The sequence below is a fragment of the Cupressus sempervirens genome, chromosome 6 (genome assembly GCF_028749045.1).
Source record: "Cupressus sempervirens isolate cs-2001-9-10 chromosome 6, ASM2874904v1, whole genome shotgun sequence".
In the NCBI taxonomy this organism is placed as follows: Eukaryota; Viridiplantae; Streptophyta; class Pinopsida; order Cupressales; family Cupressaceae; genus Cupressus; species Cupressus sempervirens.
Genome location: NC_143123.1, coordinates 63,884,923 through 63,902,658, shown reverse-complemented (window position 1 = coordinate 63,902,658; position 17,736 = coordinate 63,884,923). Strand labels below are relative to the sequence as shown.

At 37.7% G+C, this 17,736-nt stretch overlaps 1 protein-coding gene across 1 annotated transcript; it reads right to left on the bottom strand.

Annotated features, from left to right (window-relative positions):
* Positions 1–634: 634 nt before the first annotated feature.
* Positions 635–16,264, bottom strand: LOC149551140 (Magnesium transporter CorA-like family protein). The gene is made up of 5 exons (XM_089786710.1): positions 16,035–16,264; positions 14,857–15,665; positions 11,404–11,483; positions 11,036–11,300; positions 635–1,336 (listed from the first exon to the last, which is right to left on the bottom strand). The coding sequence occupies exons 2-5, from the start codon at positions 15,644–15,646 to the stop codon at positions 1,080–1,082; spliced, it is 1,392 nt and encodes a 463-aa protein (XP_089642836.1). The 5' UTR covers positions 15,647–15,665; positions 16,035–16,264; the 3' UTR covers positions 635–1,079.
* Positions 16,265–17,736: the final 1,472 nt, after the last annotated feature.

The following is a 17,736-nucleotide window of genomic DNA, read 5'->3' as shown; positions in this document are numbered from 1 at the left end:
GAGGAAGGCTGCTTTCTATCAAAATGTATATAGGAATTAGAGGCAAAATGATCCAATACAGAGAATATTTGGAAGAGAAAAGTGGATATAACTAAAAAAGTTCATCCGAGAATATTCAATGGGTTAAATCAACCAGCTTATATTTAAGCCATAACAAAAACGAGAAGATCCACAAATACATACGTCAGTAAGCATTTTTTGTGCCATGAGAAGATTCAGATATAAATACTACAAGCTAAATGCTTTATTCCAGATCACGAATAATAGTGTGCCTCATAAACCTTTTTCGCTTTGCAGTTTTATCAGTGCATAGATATCACCCATACAGACAAGTTAAGGTGTAGAGTATGCAGTAACATTGCATATTCCAGAACAAGGCATGTGCGAAATAGTAAGCAAAGAAATTTACAATAAGGCATTGTAAAAATGATAGATACCTAGGCTACAAGATAGTAGAACCAGAGAAAAGTATCACTAAGTGCTCAGTGAGATAATTGCTTCTGGCACATCAGAGTTTCTCATATACTTGTTTGACAATCACACCCACTGAATGCTGCTTAGAGGTGAATCCAACTGTGTCTAGAGTCTAGACAGTATCAAATACCAAGATTAGCAAAAGACTTTGACGAGAATGTTTCAAAAAGAATCAATGCACAGCATGCGGACAGTTATTATTATTAAGTTTTACCAATGATCTTAATGTATAAAGACCAGAATAGTACTTTCATTATACAACAAATGAATATTACGATGGGACACCTTCCAAGGTGCTCTTGAACCAAACTGAGAAAACCCATGGAGTAAAGGATCAAAGGAGTGAATACATGTACTTGCATATGGGAAGATGTACACTTTTTGTGTGAAAGCAAAGTGCAGCTGTACTTTGTTAGCTCAAGACTCCATACAACATCGTCAGTAATAAATTACCCAGAAAGGGAACCTTGGACTGATTTCTCAATAAATCAGCAAGAAGTCATGAATCTCACTCATATGTCAGTGAATTCACTTAAGACTAGTATACCGAGCACTTTGTCAATTTTATTATTGAGTGAAGGTTGACAGAACCAAACACAATATATTCACAGGAGAAGGTATCCCCCCTTATGTACTTCATTTCCTCTCTTTGCAAAGGATTTTCTGGTGCTTGACCATATTCTCTTGCTTGCTTGTCTCTTTCTCCATGCTGAAAGACGTGTATACAAAGGAACTGACCCAAAGATCACCAATAGCAACAATAATATTGCCGCACAGATCAACAGAACATTGATAAATCCATCTTTCAGATCAGGATTATTTTGTTTGGTCCATGGTACACCTCCAACATTCATTCCAAACACTGCAATAGCTCACATTCCATTCAAAATTACTTTTCAGCTTTCTACTTAGTTTGCTGTAATTTTAAAGCACTGTGAAATATACACATAGAAAGACCAAAAGCTAACTAAAAAATTTAGTCAAAGTTACAGCTGTAACTGGAAAAAATGTTGATCTCATAGCTGCTCCTGAATTTCAAATAAATAAATATATTATTGAAGCCAACTCAACACATAATATCATCTTATTTGTAGCAATGAAGGGTCAAGACAATTTAATATATTCTTCTAGGAGGAATTCATTGAGGATTGATTGATATCTTTTACTTTCGAAGAGATTGATACTAGGAATTATTATGATCTGCATTATAATGGGGAACGTAAGGAGTAGCTTGTTTGGTTGTCATTGATGACAACTAAGTCAAAACAGTCAAGTTCTATCATTGGTGAAGTAGGGCCACAATCAGTGAGAACATGGCATGTCCCCTCTTTTGTCTGACTAGCAGAGTTAGTGAGTTAGCCTATCATGGGGATCTCGAAGGCTAGCACTTGTGGATAGAGACTCATACAAGATATTTTGTGACCGGGCTTGACTTTACAAGTAGTTGGGAGCCAGTTGGGTGCAGTTTCTTGATTTAATGGGGTATCACTACATTTTAGGAGGACATGGCAATTTCCAGATGTGAGGTTCCACGGGACCATTCCATGGTTTCAGTTTCAAGATGACATGGTGTGTTCCCTAGTTTCTAGGAGCACCCTAGATTATAGGGAAGGGACTGCCAGTTGACCCATCTTGTTAGGATAGACAGGTGACATGGTCAATTTCACATTTTTTTGGTTGGTTTAGGCTTTCAGAGGCAAAATGGGAATATTTTAATATATTTAAATATTTTCTAAGTTAGCATTTAAATAATTTATAATAAGGCTATTTATATAGCCATTTCGGAGTAATAAGAGGAATATGTTCCTTTGTGTTATAGCTCGTTGGAAAGGTCTTGAATTATTATAAACTATTTTCACTATCTGGAGTCTTTCTAGCACTATAAGTTATGACATTTTAATAAAATAATGTTTTTCCTATAGCCTGGACGCCTTTATTTGGGAAAATGTTATTTTATTATAAAGTGCAAAGTGTAATTCTCATTTAGGGTTCGATTTGCACTTAGGAGTTATAAGGAGATGAAGACCTAATTTTTCATTATCTTTTGGCATTTTGAAACTTTTGAATTGTGAAATTGCTCTGGAAGGGCGATTTTGTGGCTTGGGACAAAACCCTCAAGTTTGGATTGTTGGGACGCAAACCTCAACAAGTCTTGGTGATTGGAGTTGTATTTCATTGCATTCAAATTGACAGAGGTGGTCGATTTATCTTGGCATTATCATTTGAGTGGAGTAGGGCACTTGCAACTGGGTGGCCAACTTTTAGCAATGGGCATTTCATTGCAGCAGCTCACGTGGGGCTTGGAGAAGGTATTTTCTTCATCATTGGATGCCATAGCTTCCCTTTGGCATTGGGCAGTTCACTGCAGCAATTTCTTTAGGGTTGAATCATTCTCAAAGCATCTCCCTGTAGTTGGTGTTAATCCCTATTTAAGATAGTATTGTATATTAGCAGTGATCTCTTTGAAGTTAATATATCAAGTTGTTGGTTGGTTCAGGTATGTACTATTTCAGAATTCAGTAATGATAAAGTTTGCAGCATATGTTTACATTTCTGAAGTGCTATTTATTTCCTATTTGTTATGCAATTATTTTATTTCCGAAAAACTCCAAAAAACTGAAAAAACAAGGAAAAGAAAAAAGAAATTAGAATTCAGCTAAGATCATTCAATGGAAACAAAAGCTGGTCATAGATTCAAATTTTGAAACAAACAATAATTTCTACGGTCACCAAATTGGGAATCTTTCAGTGTTATCAGAGCCTTGATCTTGCCAGCCTGTGAATTTTATTGACACTTCTATGCATCCGAGTAGAGCTGAGATAAGCAAATTTTACACACGTAGGAGAGCTCAACTCGAGCAAGGGTTTGGAATTGAACAAGAAACTATTATGGCAGATGAATAGAGAGGTGCCAAACAGAATCAAACGAAGGAGGAAGAGAGGGAGATGATGCGAACTCTCATCACTAAACAGCCCAGAATAGTTCAAACCTTGGAAAGATTACAAGGTACCTTGGAACAGATGGAGTTGGATAGATAGGGAGGCATGCATGAGAGACAACGACGGAGCATATCAATTTCAGTCGCAAGAAGTCAACATAGTCATAGATTACACACATCAGTTGGAAGCTCCCTTCAATCCAACAAACAAGCATGCCCTCGTACACAAGGTAGGGATAGACCCTTACTTTTGCAGTTTGTACCAGGTGAGCAGCAGGCACAGGTAGAGCCACCCAAAGTGGGATTCCAAGATTCAGTTATGGCAACCACGGATGAGTGGAGAGCCCTACCTTTGAAGATTAGGGATGTTTTTCCTCTTCCCTAGTATTGTGCACAGCAGAGAGATGTTGCCAAGTTCAAAGGAGACAGGGGTCATAGGCCACAGCAAAACAATGACCTTAGTAGAGCTACTAGGAAGATCACATTGGCTACATATGATGGTATTAGTGGTACGAGTGCACAAGCTGGATATATATCTATCTTTGAGACCCATCCCTGAGCATGATACTATTCAGTTTGTGGTCTTGCATTTAAATGCGGTTGCCTATGACTGGTGGCACTATGGATTGGTCACACAGGATCACGCCATGGTTCACTCCTATGCAGAGTTCACTAAGCATCTCATTACCCGATTTGACCGTAAGGACACAGAACTCTACTATAGGGAGTTGGCGCATCTTAGACAGACTAGAGATACAGAGGCGTATGTTAATGAGTTCTAGCGCATTGCAGTTTGGTACCCGATATGCCTCAGAGGCAGTGTGATGTTATTTATTGAGGGGTTGTAGGATAGGCTTAAGGGATTGGTACGTGCTTTCAAGCTGGCCACTCTCCAGGATGCCATTGATGTGACATTGAGACTGGACACCACCCCTACTTTTTATCAGACAAATAAGAAGCCATTGAAAGACTCATGGCCTACACAGAAGGCCAATACCTCACAGAATAGAGGTGGACCATCAGCTAGACCTCCCAGGATGGACCAGGAGACGAGGAATAATTTGAGGAAGCTATGCTTCCCCTGTAAGAAGCCATGGGAGCTCAAACATTGTTGCCTTGGTAAAGGCAAAGTTCATTTGATTGAGGTGACATCCGAGATGAGGAGATTCCTAACACCGATACTGAAGATAGTGTTGAGGAGATTGAGCAAGAGCATCCGAAGTTGGAGTTAGACACTTCTGAGCCCTTTGCGTCAATTAAGGTTACCATGGTTACTCTATCCAGTTATCCTAAATTTCACGCATTTCATTTGAAAAGAACACTTCAGGCCAACATGTTATGAGCTTGGTCGACACAGGCGCCACACACAATTTTATTGATCAGAAATTAGTGGATAGACAAGGCTTGTAGTATGAGGTGTTTGCTAGTTTTGGGGTGAAGGTTGCAAATGGCACAATATTGGATTGTACTAGGAGGATTCCTCAGCTTAGCATTTAGATGGGGGATTATACCTTGACAGATGATTTCAATGTACTCCCACTGGAGGATTATGATGTGGTTTTGGGCATGCGGTGGTTACAGGGTATTGGATGGTACATTATTGTCCACCGCTATATGCAGTTACAGTTCCTTTCTAGAGGGATGAAGACTATCTTGAGGGAAGCATCAAATGGTGGACCTAGGGAGGTGTCTTCTCGCAGGATGGAGACTATCATTAGACATCATCCCGTGATTTGGACTACACATTGTTATGTAAAGTCCAAGACACCTACACCTCAGAACAACAAGGCATTTCATGTTGATATACAGTCAGTGATGGATCGGCATGGTCGGGTGTTTGGTGATATACCCCTGGGTGTACCTCTTGATAGAGGATTTGAGCATGGGATAGTTATGGAGAATGGAGCTAAGCCAATAATCACCACTCCATATTGTCATCCTAAAGCATACAAGGATGAGATTGAGAAGACCATTCATAAATTGTTAGACATGGGGTTCATTCACCCTAGCTCTAGTCCTTTTGCTTCTTCTGTGGAACTGGTTAAGAAGAAGGATGGGACTCTGCGAATGTGTATAGATTATAGGGCCTTGAACAAGAAGATGATCAAAAATAGATATCCCATTCCACGCATTGATGAGTTGTTGGACAAGCTTCATGGAGCTATCTAATTCTCTAAGATTGTTCTTCGTTCAGGCTATCATCAGATACGTGTGCAAGATGAGGACATACATAAGACTGCATTTCGTTGTCACTATGGGCATTATGAGTTCTTGGTGATGCCTTTTGGTCTCACAAATGCTTCGGCCACTTTCCAGACTTGTATGAACCATATAATCAACAAGCAGTTGAGGAAATCGGTTCTAGTGTTTTTCGATGATATCTTGATTTATAGTTGTACTTGGGAGGATCAACTCAAACACCTAGAGGTACTTCGCATCATGGAGAGTTGGTCTCTATTTGCTAAGCTATCCAAATGTGAGTTTGGACTCAGTGAGATTTTATATTTGGGCCATGTGATCAATACTGATGGAGTGAAGGTGCATGAGGAGAAAATCCAAGCAATTCGGAATTGGCCCTACCCTTGGAACATTACTAAGTTACATGGATTCCTTGGCTTATGTGCATATTATTAGAGGTTCATGAGGGAATTCTCTCGATTAGCAGCACCCTTGACAGATCTCATGAAGAAGGGAGCCTTTAGATGACAAAGCAGGCACAAGGAGTCTTTGAAAGACTCAAGGAGGTTATGAGCACGTTTGATTTTAGCACTCCCTGATTTCTCGCAGCCTTTTGTACTTGAGTGTGATGCTTCAAGTGAGGGTATTGGGGTTATTTTGATGCAGAACAAACATCTCATTGCCTACGAGAGTAGGAAGCTACGTGATAATGAGAGCTTGTATTCTACTTATGATAAGGAAATGCTGGCTATTATGCATGCATTAGTCAAATTCAAACAATATCTTGTTGATAACAAATTCGTGGTAAGAACTGACCACAATAGTCTGAAATATTTCCTTGATCAAAAAGAGCTCAATGATCGTCAACAAAAGTGGGTAAGCAAACTTCAAGCCTATGATTTTGACATAGAATTTATTGAGGGGAAGAAGAATATTGTTGCTGATGCACTTTGTAAGAAGCCTTCAATTGCTGCCCTATGTTCATTAAGTGAGATTTCAGCTGATTGGAAGGCTCAACTTTTAGTTCAATATTCCAAAAATCAGCATGCTTGTGAGATCATGGATGGATTGATATAGGATAATAAATACAGGGTGATTAATGATGTCATCTACTACAAAAACAGAGTCTACCTTGTTCCTGAATCACAGTTAAAGGGACAGATTTTGCATGCTCTCCATGATAGTCTTACAACAGGGCACCCCGGCTATGGTAAGACATATAGAGTGGTACGGAAGAGATTCTCTTGGAAGGGTCTCAAGGATGATGTCTTACACCATGTTCATGAATGCATGACTTGCCAGCAGAACAAGACAGTGCATACTTTCCCAACTAGTTTGCTGCAGCCCTTGCCTATGCCGGAACAGAAGAGGACGGGAATCTCTATGGACTTCATTACAGGTCTTCCTTGAGTGTGGGGGAAGGATTGTATTTACGTTGTAGTGGACAGGTTGACTAAATATGCCCACTTCTTTCCAATTACAGTTGATTTCACAGCATTCCAAGTAGCTGAGTTATTCTTCAAGGCATTCAGACTCCATGGTCTCCCTAAGACCATAGTGAGTGACAGGGACAGTAGATTTTGAGTTCCTTTTGGCAAGAACTTTTTAGGCTTATAGGCACAAAGTTGACACCCAATGCCAACTACCACCCTCAGACGGGATGGACAGATAGAGATAGTTAATATGTGGAATGAGGGGTATCTATGTAACTATGTGTCGGGGCAGCAGAAGGCATGGGTGTGTTGGTTGTATTTGGGCGAGTATTGTTATAATACTACGCACCACACATCCATTGATATGTCTCCTTTGAAAGCTCTTTATGGCTACGATGCATTAGCTTTTGTTGATCTGGCTTTGAGTGACAACAGAGTCACTTTGGCACAGGATTGGTTACAAGAAAACCAGGATATCATGAGTTCTCTCAGGGAGAACTTATAGCATGCACAGAATCAGCAGAATATGTACGCTTATCAACATAGGACCAAGAGGGTATTTGAGGTGGATGACATGATTTTCCTATGCTTACAGCCCCTCAACAGAGCACCCTTAAAGGTGGAGGAACTGAGAAGCTCAAACCTCGTTTTTACGAACCTGACAAAGTTCTCAGGCGAGTTGGAGAGGTTGCTTGTGAGGTTGAGTTACCACCTAATAGTAGGATGCATAATGTGTTCCACATATCATGCCTAAAGAAGGCACTAGGGCAGCATATTATAGCATGATCCAATTTACCTCCCTTGGATGAGGAAGGTAAGTTGACTTTGGTTCCTAAGGAGATTATTGAAGTGAGTAAATGACGACTGACAAGTAGGGTGATTTGGGAGTATTTGGTACGCTGGAGAAGTCTATCCATAAAGGATACCACTTGAGAGGGTGAATCCATTTTGCAGCACCCAACATTGCAGTTGCTTGTGGGCAAGCATCTCCGAGAAGGGAGGAGTATCATGTCTCCTCTTTAGTCTGACTAGCAAAGTTATGTGAGTTAGCTTATCATGGGGATCTTGCAAGCTAGTAGTTGTGGATAAAGACTCATACAAGATATTCAGTGACCTAGCTTGACTTTACAAATAGTTGGGAGCCAGTTGGGTGCAATTCCTTGATTTTAGGGGGTATCCCTACATTTTAGGAGAATGTGACAGTTTCCAGATGTGAGGTTCTACGAGACCATTCCATGGTTTTAGTTTCAGGATGACATGGTGTGTTCCCTAGTTTCTAGGAGCATCCCTAGATTATAGGGAAGGGACTGCCAGTTGACCCATCTCGTCTCGTATCAATCACAGACATGTAACATGGTCAGTTTCACATTTTTTTGGTTTTTAGAGGCAAAATGGGAAATATTTTAATATATTTAAATATTTCCTAAGTTAGCATTTAAATAATTTATAATAAGGCTATATATATAGCCATTTCGAAGTAATAAGGGGAATATGGCTTCATTTGATCAGATGTGCCCTTGTGTTATAGCTCGTTGGAAAGGTCTTGAATTATTATAAACTATTTTCACTCTCCGGAGACTTTTTGGCACTATGAGTTATGACATTTTAATAAGGTTATGTTTTTCCTATAGCCTGGATGCCTTTATTTGGGAAAATGTTATTTTATTATAAAGTATGTGTAATTCTCATTTAGGGTTCAATTTGCACTTGAGAGGAGTTATAAGGAGATGAAGACCCAATTGTTCATTATCTTTTGGCATTTTGAAACTTATGAATTGTGAAATTGCTTTGGAAGGGCGATTTTGTGGCTTGGGACAAAACCCTCAATCTAGACTGTTGGGACACAAACCTTAGCAGGTCTTGGTGATTGGAGTTGTATTTCATTGCATTCAGATTGACAGATGGGGTGGTTGATTTATCTTGGCATTATCATTTGAATGGAGTAGGGCACTTGCAGCTGGGCAGCCAACTTTTGCCAACAAGCATTTTATTGCAGCAGCTCACGTGGGGGTTGGAGGAGATCTTTTCTTCATCATTGGATGCCATAGCTTCCCTTTGGCATTGGATGGTTCATTGCAGCAATTTCTTTAGGGTTGAATCATTCTCAAAGCATCTCCTTGTAGCTGGGGTTGATCCCTGTTTAAGACAGTATTGTATATTGGCAGTAATCTTTTTGAAGTTAATATATCATTAGGTTGCTGGTTGGTTCAGGTATGTACTATTTGAGAATTCAGTAATGATAAAATTTACAGCATATGTTTACATTTCTTAAGTGCTATTTATTTCCTATTTGTTATGCAATTATTTTATTTCCGAAAATTTAAAAAAAAAACTGAAAAAATAAGGAAAAGAAAAAAGAAATCAGAATTCAGCTAAGATCATTCAGTTGTAACAAATGCTAGTCATAGATTCAGATTTTGAAATAAATGGTAATTTCTACAGTCACCAGAATTGGGAATCTTTCAGAACAATTTATGATCAATAGTCCAGGCAATCGACTAAGTCCAGAAGACCAGTAGATAATGTGGACAGCACTTTGGTGGCAATCATTGTCAAAGTGGAATTATGTAAAGCAATCACATGTACAGCATCAGTATGGTTAATTGTCAGTATAGTCACAACCGCAACTCATTTGGTTGATTGGTAAAAGAGTGTGTGTTGTCACAGTTATTAAGACAGATAAGAACACTTGAGTTTTTGAAAACAGATAGAAGATTCCAGATCGGAGCGGTATAGAAAGTGTGATGATAACTGTTGACATCATGATGAAGATTGGAGGTCATGATATGATGAGTTGGCATTTTTGGGATCATTGGAAAAGGAATAAGGCAGATTTGAGGCGGTCCAGTGGAGGAGTCAAAACGTGTTTGACTACCTTAGAAATATAACAGCCAAATCTTACTGCAGGCTGATGCAGTCATGGTAAAACGAATTACGACATCAAGATATGTCAACTACTTGTGGTATTTGTGCAGAAAAATTGGAATTTGAATGAATGGCAAGGATTAAGTGGCAAAAGTCATGTCTCTAACAAAATTGTTCATAAGAAGCAATGTGATGAGAAAAGAGAGGATTCAATACAAAGTGCTAAGGTTGTGACCAAGATATTGAGCAAGAAAGGAGCAATGAGCAGTTGAGACTGCAGAGAGCAGATTGGATCTGATAGGCAAGCAGTGCCACATCCAGATCATTTATCTAGTATCCTAGCAGTTGCAACAAGCAAATCCCTTAACTGGGTGAACTCATTGAAAGGATTTTGAAATCCTCTTGCGAGGTAGATCTTAGTAGATCTGATTGTGCTTCTAACAAGGTACAAATAACTCCTAATAAAGTGAACCCTCAGAAAGGGTTATTATAGCTCCTAACAGGGCAAACTCATTTACTGCAGTAGTGACCTTGTGGGTGTCATCCCCGCCATGGTTACCTTCTACCCAAAGGTTTCCAAGCAAAAATATGTGTCATGTGTGATGGTTTTGTGGATGCTTGATATTGTTCTCTTTTATTTTTTCTTATATCAGTCACATGCTTCGTGGTTTGGAAGTTGACATAGCAGTTGTGCAAATTGGGGGGTTTAATTTGTACGTCAACGTTTATACTCATTCATAATGTCTGTGTGTGTGTGTGATATACTTGTGGCTGGGTTTTGTCTCCCTCAAGTTGGAGGGTTTTCCCAAGACAATTCGTTGTGGCCATTGTTGTATCTGTTGTGTCTTATTGTGCACACTGTTATTTCTGCATTGTCTTATCTTGAATGATAAAAAATCAATAAAAAAAGGACCACCAAAGAGACAGGTAAACATACATAAAAACCATATTGTTTCGGGGAAAACTTAGTAAGATCATTATGAATGTCCTTGAATTAACCATATTTACCAAGACCTGATAAAATAATGACAGCCAAGAAAATACCATAAAGAAATAATGCATTTAGCACAACAAAACACAGCAAAAGATGAGAGTATGAGAAATCATTCATTAATTAAAAAAGTGAGAGGGTATGAACTATCTTACATCCAGTGACTATGGACAATGGAAGAAATATCATTGAGAGAAACGAAAGGTAATACAGCCTCTTATTGATTTGTTCTGCCTGCCAGCTATCAAGCCCAGCCTGACTTGCAGTTACACGGTTTGCAATAAAACCCACATTCTCTTTGAGCCTCCTCAAACGACCAACCTGCACTTCTAGTGCTGTAATGTCTTCACTTGCAAACCAAGGTTTTGAAGCACATTTCTCTTTCACTCTAGGGAAAACTTGCTCCCCATGAGCAATAACCTGCAAGAAACTATTTAGTTAAATTTATCTGTTAATTCAATAGGAACATTCAAAGCTTCAGTGCACTTCAAATGATTACTTCCATAGAGTGGGGGAACCCAACCTGCAAGAGACGCTGTAAGTTCAAATGCATCTTAGGAAATCGTCTGTCATCTAACATCTGTTTCTTCAATATAAAACCACCTACAATCATAGAACAAACAAAAAAACCATCAAGTCTTTCAACGATTAAAATTAATTATGTGTTTAAATTACTAGATACATTATCTGAAAACAATTAGGGCATAGTTGTCCCTAGCCATGCATGCAAAAAAGGGAATTTTGGGTGAAAAACTTCTACAAGAAATTCAAATGATACCTGAAATTTCATTCACTATCTAAACAGAAAGCAATGCAAAATACAAACTTTAATGCAACAAACTAAAATAGAAAAAGAAACAATATATATGTCACTGATATTGAAATCAGGCCTCTGATCAGTACCAGAGAATTTTGTTTGTTAGGAAACTCCAAATGAAATCCGACTTAGATATGCATCTTTCTACTTGTTGGAGATCATAATCTTGTCTTGCACCTGTTTCCTATGGGCCTTCTTGTGTTAAAATATCTTGTAAACCTTTCTCTGGGCTATCGAATCTCTTATTTTGGTTGGTGCCTTGTGCCCTTCAGGGCCAAGACATGTTAGCAAGACCAGATAAGGTTAAAATCATATCAAACTGGTATACATGCCTTGACTAAGTCAGTCTATCCTCTTTTCAAGGGTAGGAATGGTGTATAAATAGAGGGTATTGCACTAACCACTTCATTCAATCCATCTTGATTTCATCATTTCAGTACCTAAGGGCACCCCTGGTATCAGAGAAAGTCAGATGTTTCCTCCAAAATCTTCTCATACAATAATTTTGTCTTAAGGCTGAGTTACCAGATTCTCTCCTGGACCTAGGAATTCCTGGTTCAATTCTCTTAAAAGTCTGGTCCTTGTCAGATTCTGTCAAAAGTCTGCCACAGAGACAGAATTTTGTTGGAAATTCTCTCAAAGGAACCCTGGCAGAATTCAGATGACTTTTGAGCAACTTTGGATTCTAGCATAGAAACCCGGACAAAATTTCAGAAAATTTGATCAAAAAACACCTTTTTGTTTACTTTTTCAAAAAGTTTTTAATGCCAAATTAGACTCAGACTTAGAGTAATAGACTCAAATTACTAATCATATTTAATTTGAATTAAATACTTGAGAAGAATCAGGATGTATATAAGTGTCACACATCTATTATGGATTGTATGTAATACACCATAATTTGTACATATAGGCTTACATGTATAGAAAACTATGGATTGAACAAAATCTAAAGAGATCTTTCCTGCGGTTCAATCTGGATCCAAAGCTTGTTTTCTTGGCTTCATCCAGTCTGATCCAAAGCTGCTTTCTTTGAATCATCGAGTATGGCAATTAACATGTGACGCTTACAATATGGCACAATCACAACATTGGCCTTAAACAGGCCTATAGCATTACTTTTTGTGCTTCTAATTTGCAACAGCAGAATGATGATGATGTGCTTTATGGTTTTTGATGATATTTGACCATGATGGCTAATTATTAATGTTGACATTATTGTTTTTTAACTGAAACATTGATATGGTGGTGTATTTTGCTATGTTGATTTAAAATTCACTTAGTGGTGTATGAACTTATTTGCTGCTGCATATTTGTACACACACACATACATATATATATTTAAAAACATATATTCTTGTACAGACGAACCCAAAATGAATCTAAACCCAGCCCAAAAAAATTGAACTAATCTCAAACCCAAATCCGTACCCGAATCCACACTGGTAACTTAGTCTTAAGACTATCACCATATCTATTCATACTCTTCTCTTCATTTTGAAGAACTTAAATTCTATAAAAAAAGGAACATAGCTTTGTTCCTGTAACAGATGGTTATCAAATTCTTCAGGAATCGGTACTATAATCGTTCTTTCTAGCAGGAGACATATAAGCTTTGAAAACCAACAAATGATATTTGAACAGTAGATCATGCTTGTCTCTACAATTATCATTCTTTTTGAAATGAGATTGTTTTTGTGAAAACCATGTTATTTTAATTTAAAACACAGGCAATGAAGACACTGTTATATTAATTTAAAACATAGACAATAAAGACATGTTTGCAAAATTGCTACACAAATTTGTGTCTTAAACTATCCTAAAACCGCCAATTTCTATGGCAATTGCATTTATATTGGAAACTGGTGGAGCGTGTTCTTAAAAATAAGCACTCTTTCCTAACTCTTAATCTTGCAGTTTCTTAGATGATGGTTTCCATATAAGTTTAATGAATTTTTTCAGGCATTTCTTGGTTTTGAGTACTCCAGAAAAACTGGAAGGTAATTACAACAAAAAAAAATTGCACAAACTAAAGGGCATTTGGGAAAAGACACAGATCAAACCACTATAAGATCCAAATGTGGAAACTGGCAATTTAATAAACACCCCAGATAAATAAGAGAGCAGTCAATAAAGCCAAGCGAGTTAAGGTATTTCATCAGTTGGTTTACAAAATTGTAGTTTTTAAAATGCAATATACAACTTGACCAAAAGAATATTAAAAATAAAATCCAGGACTGAAAAAGTGAAAATAAAAGGCATTTAGTAAAAGACAGATCAAACCACTGTAACAACAAAATGTGAAAACTAATGAGCATATAAAAAATTCACAAAACAATAAAAAAGCAGTAAATAATCTCAAATCAGCTGGTTTTCAAAATTCCAGTTCTTAAACTACAACCTGCAGCTTGACTGTAACAATCTTGAAAATATATAATCCAGGATCAAGTAAACTGTAATTGAAAAACTGCAGGATACTAACATGGGGGTGACCATCCGAGTATGTCTAATATATTTATGAATCAAAATCTTTCGCTCAATTGTTAAATAATCTTGTTGACACTTTTTGCATGCTCCCCACTTTTTCTGCAACTTCAAGTGTATGCTCTGCAAGGAGTTGAAAATGCATTTAATGGGATCTTTTGGCCTTTTAAAGCAGCATGCTTAATTTCCGGTTGGTTTTCTCCCCTTCTTTGGCTTTGTTGCAACAGTTCACATTTTGTGAGGACGTGAATAAACTAGCTTCCCTTGTTTGCTAGAGATTTCTCCTAAATTAAGAAGGCATCACTGCATCTGGGAACAATTTCCCTTTCAATCTACAAAAAGACATAAAAACACCAGCTGCCAGGAGACATGGATGGAGGCACGGAAGCATAATATTCAAATGGATGTGGGAGCAAATTGATATTAGTTCACACATATTACACTCAAATAAAGCCACCAAGAAATTGTGAGTTCAGGAAGGAAACTGAAATTCCTGGTAACCACGCACAAAACTCTATTACAATAAACAAAAATAGCATTGCATTAAAGAAGACAAAAAGCCTATTGTATGGAGCAAGTAAAAACGATACCAGTGTTGGCTCAAAAATAAAAATAAAAACTATATTCCTTGATTGTTGTTTCAAAAATGAATAAATTATATTCCTTAGTGCTTACCATTATCCATTTCAATTTCTGTGGCATCTAACTCCATCTCAAGCTTTGCCACAATATCTTGAAGGTGATCCACATGCGAATCAATAATATGTACAAGCAAATAAGACAGCCTTGAGGGCACGGGGTTATCAGCTTCCTCTGAATGATTCATGGTAAGTAGAAATTCTAGCACATGCTCTCTGATGACGGTCACATTTGGTTGTTGTTCTTGACCCACTATTTTGGATCCCTCCTCTGCACCTATCACTGAACCCCTTCCGTAGTGAGGACTTTCCACACTTGGAATATCAGAAAGAAGAGGTTGCTGCCTTGTCGTAGAAAAACCAAGCCTCGGCACCTTCCCCAGAGATACGGTAATGATAGTATTCTCAGTGATCCTGGCTGCAAGCCTATGTGTAAATTTGCTATTCGTGGGGCCTGCAGAATTGATCCTGAAAACAAGAGCCCCATCAATATTCCCAATGAATGGCCCATTGCTTACAAGGGCCAGAATGTCGTAAAGTTTCAGAGGAGGGCAGAGCACGTCAATTAGGTATTGAGCAGCGAGGGCCAATTTCTGATTAGACCTCGGAAGCTCCACATGGTACCAACAGAACTCCTTTCCCTGCCCTTCTGTCAGATCCCACTCCTTATTGAAATAATTTCCTTCGCCATCAAATCTATAAGCACTTGTCTTGACGGCGCCCGGGAAATGCGTGGTGCGTTTGTCTCTCTTTTTACTAACCATGGGAGTCTCCATGTCATTCTCCTCTGCATCAGTGCTGGTTTCTTCGACATTTAGTGAATCCATAGCTCTTTTGACCTAAAATCTGGGTATGACTAATTCAATAAACAAAAAGTTTCAAAGAAAAAACCTAAACTAGGTGTCAATAAATCCAAAATCCAAAATTGGGGCAATGAAATCAGCCGAAGTGAGCTATAATTCGCATTGGTATTTCCAATTCCACCTGAATATGAATGCTTCTAGCATTGAATCATACAGAATCCTAACTCGGTGTGACTGAATTTAAAAAGAAATCCAACAAACGAACAGAAAACCGAAAAGAGATCTAATTGGTATAGACAAAATCGCACAATGAACAAATTCAAAACGGAGAAACACAAAGGTCCTTGTAAAAACAACCTAATTGGGTATGGATTAATTCTCCAAAAAGCGTATAACTTTCTCATGGGCGTACCGTAATCGAGGGATCGTTAGCAATTATGGCTCATCCATCAGTCTAAAATGTCTGATTCGGCAACTCAAGTTGGTGAAATGAGCGAATTAATTAATGTAGGACGCAAGGCAGCATCATATTCGGCGTAGGTAAGAAGAGTTGAATTGAATTTTGAGGCACCCCAGCACTTTCCTCTCTGCTTCCTGCCGTGCATCTGTCTGTTCTTTTTGAGTTCCGACCAATTCAATGGCGTTCGGTTCTATTGGCGTGAACTCTTATATGCTACTCTTGTTCCCTTTTACTGAAGCGACAGCGCACACATTACCAATATAAGGTGCAATAGTGGTAAATACCAAAGTGCATTTTATGATATGTGGTGGGGGTTTGGTATTTTTTTATTGTTTTTTTTGGTGAAAGTGGCAAGTTATGATATAATATTTATAATAATTAATAATAATATTTATAATAAACAACTAGTTTAAAGACTTATAGAGGAAAGAAACAAAAAGAAACTTTCAATCATTATGGAATACAAAAAAAAAAGAAAAAACGAAGATAGTACATAAGAAGGGAGACTTGTACAAAAGCCAAACACCTATTTAAGCCCATGGAATGAGTAAGAAAATTGGCTTTAATAAATGGTTTTATAATCACAATAAACTTAAAATCCATGAACAAATAACTAAAACATAACCTATCAATTATCATACATTATACAACAATATATGGGATAGTACCCGTTCAACTTTCGAATACAAGTTGAACAAAACCCTATAAGATACCCATCCAGTATGCTACATTATACAAAAAACTACCTGATCAACTATAAAAGACAGATCTGCCAAGTAGCCTGAAAGACTATAGCATATAGATAGATAACCCATCACATTAACATAGCACTAGGGTCTTTGCACTTATTATTAAATACAAGGACACAATTTGTTATATTTGTCATGTTATTGGTTTTGGAGGTCAGTATAATAATGCATTTTTTATGTTGGTAACAAGCAAATTAAAAAGATAGTTGGATAGTGTAATTAATTAAGGATTTCATGTTTTTTCTATACAAAATTTAAGATCAATTCTTTCTACTTGGGCTTATTCCATGATAATGACTTATGGGCACTTATTGTTATCTTGAAGGAAAAGTAGTCTCACCCTAGAAGAAGTTAAGTTCAGGGATGATGAGGGAATGCCCCTATATCAAAAGGAAAATACAAACAAATTGATAAGATAACACGATGTAAATATTTTGACTAACTTCTTTGATATATTTTTTTAAATATGTATTATTACATAAAGTCATTATGTTTGTCATTTTACTAATGGATAAGAATGGTCTTATTGTTTTATGTAAGCTATTGAAGTGTTAGAATATAAGAAAATGTATAATTATATTGATGGCTACGTAAATAGTATGACAAATTTCTTTTGTGGGTTATTTAATGCATTCATTTAATCTAGATAAAGGTCTTCTCAATATACCTTAATATAAGAGGTATTGATGCAGAAGCATCCTGGGTTGCCTTGTTATCCTGCTCATTTTTGTTCATTCTGCAAGTTGGTGCCTAGCAAGTCCTTCATGTGCCTAGCAGTCCTAGCAGTCCTTCATGTGCCTAGCAGTTCCTTCATGTGCCTAGCAGTTCCTTCATGTCCCTAGCAATTCCTTTATGTGCCTAGCAGTCCTTCATGTGCCTAGCAGTCCTTCATGTGTTGAGTTACT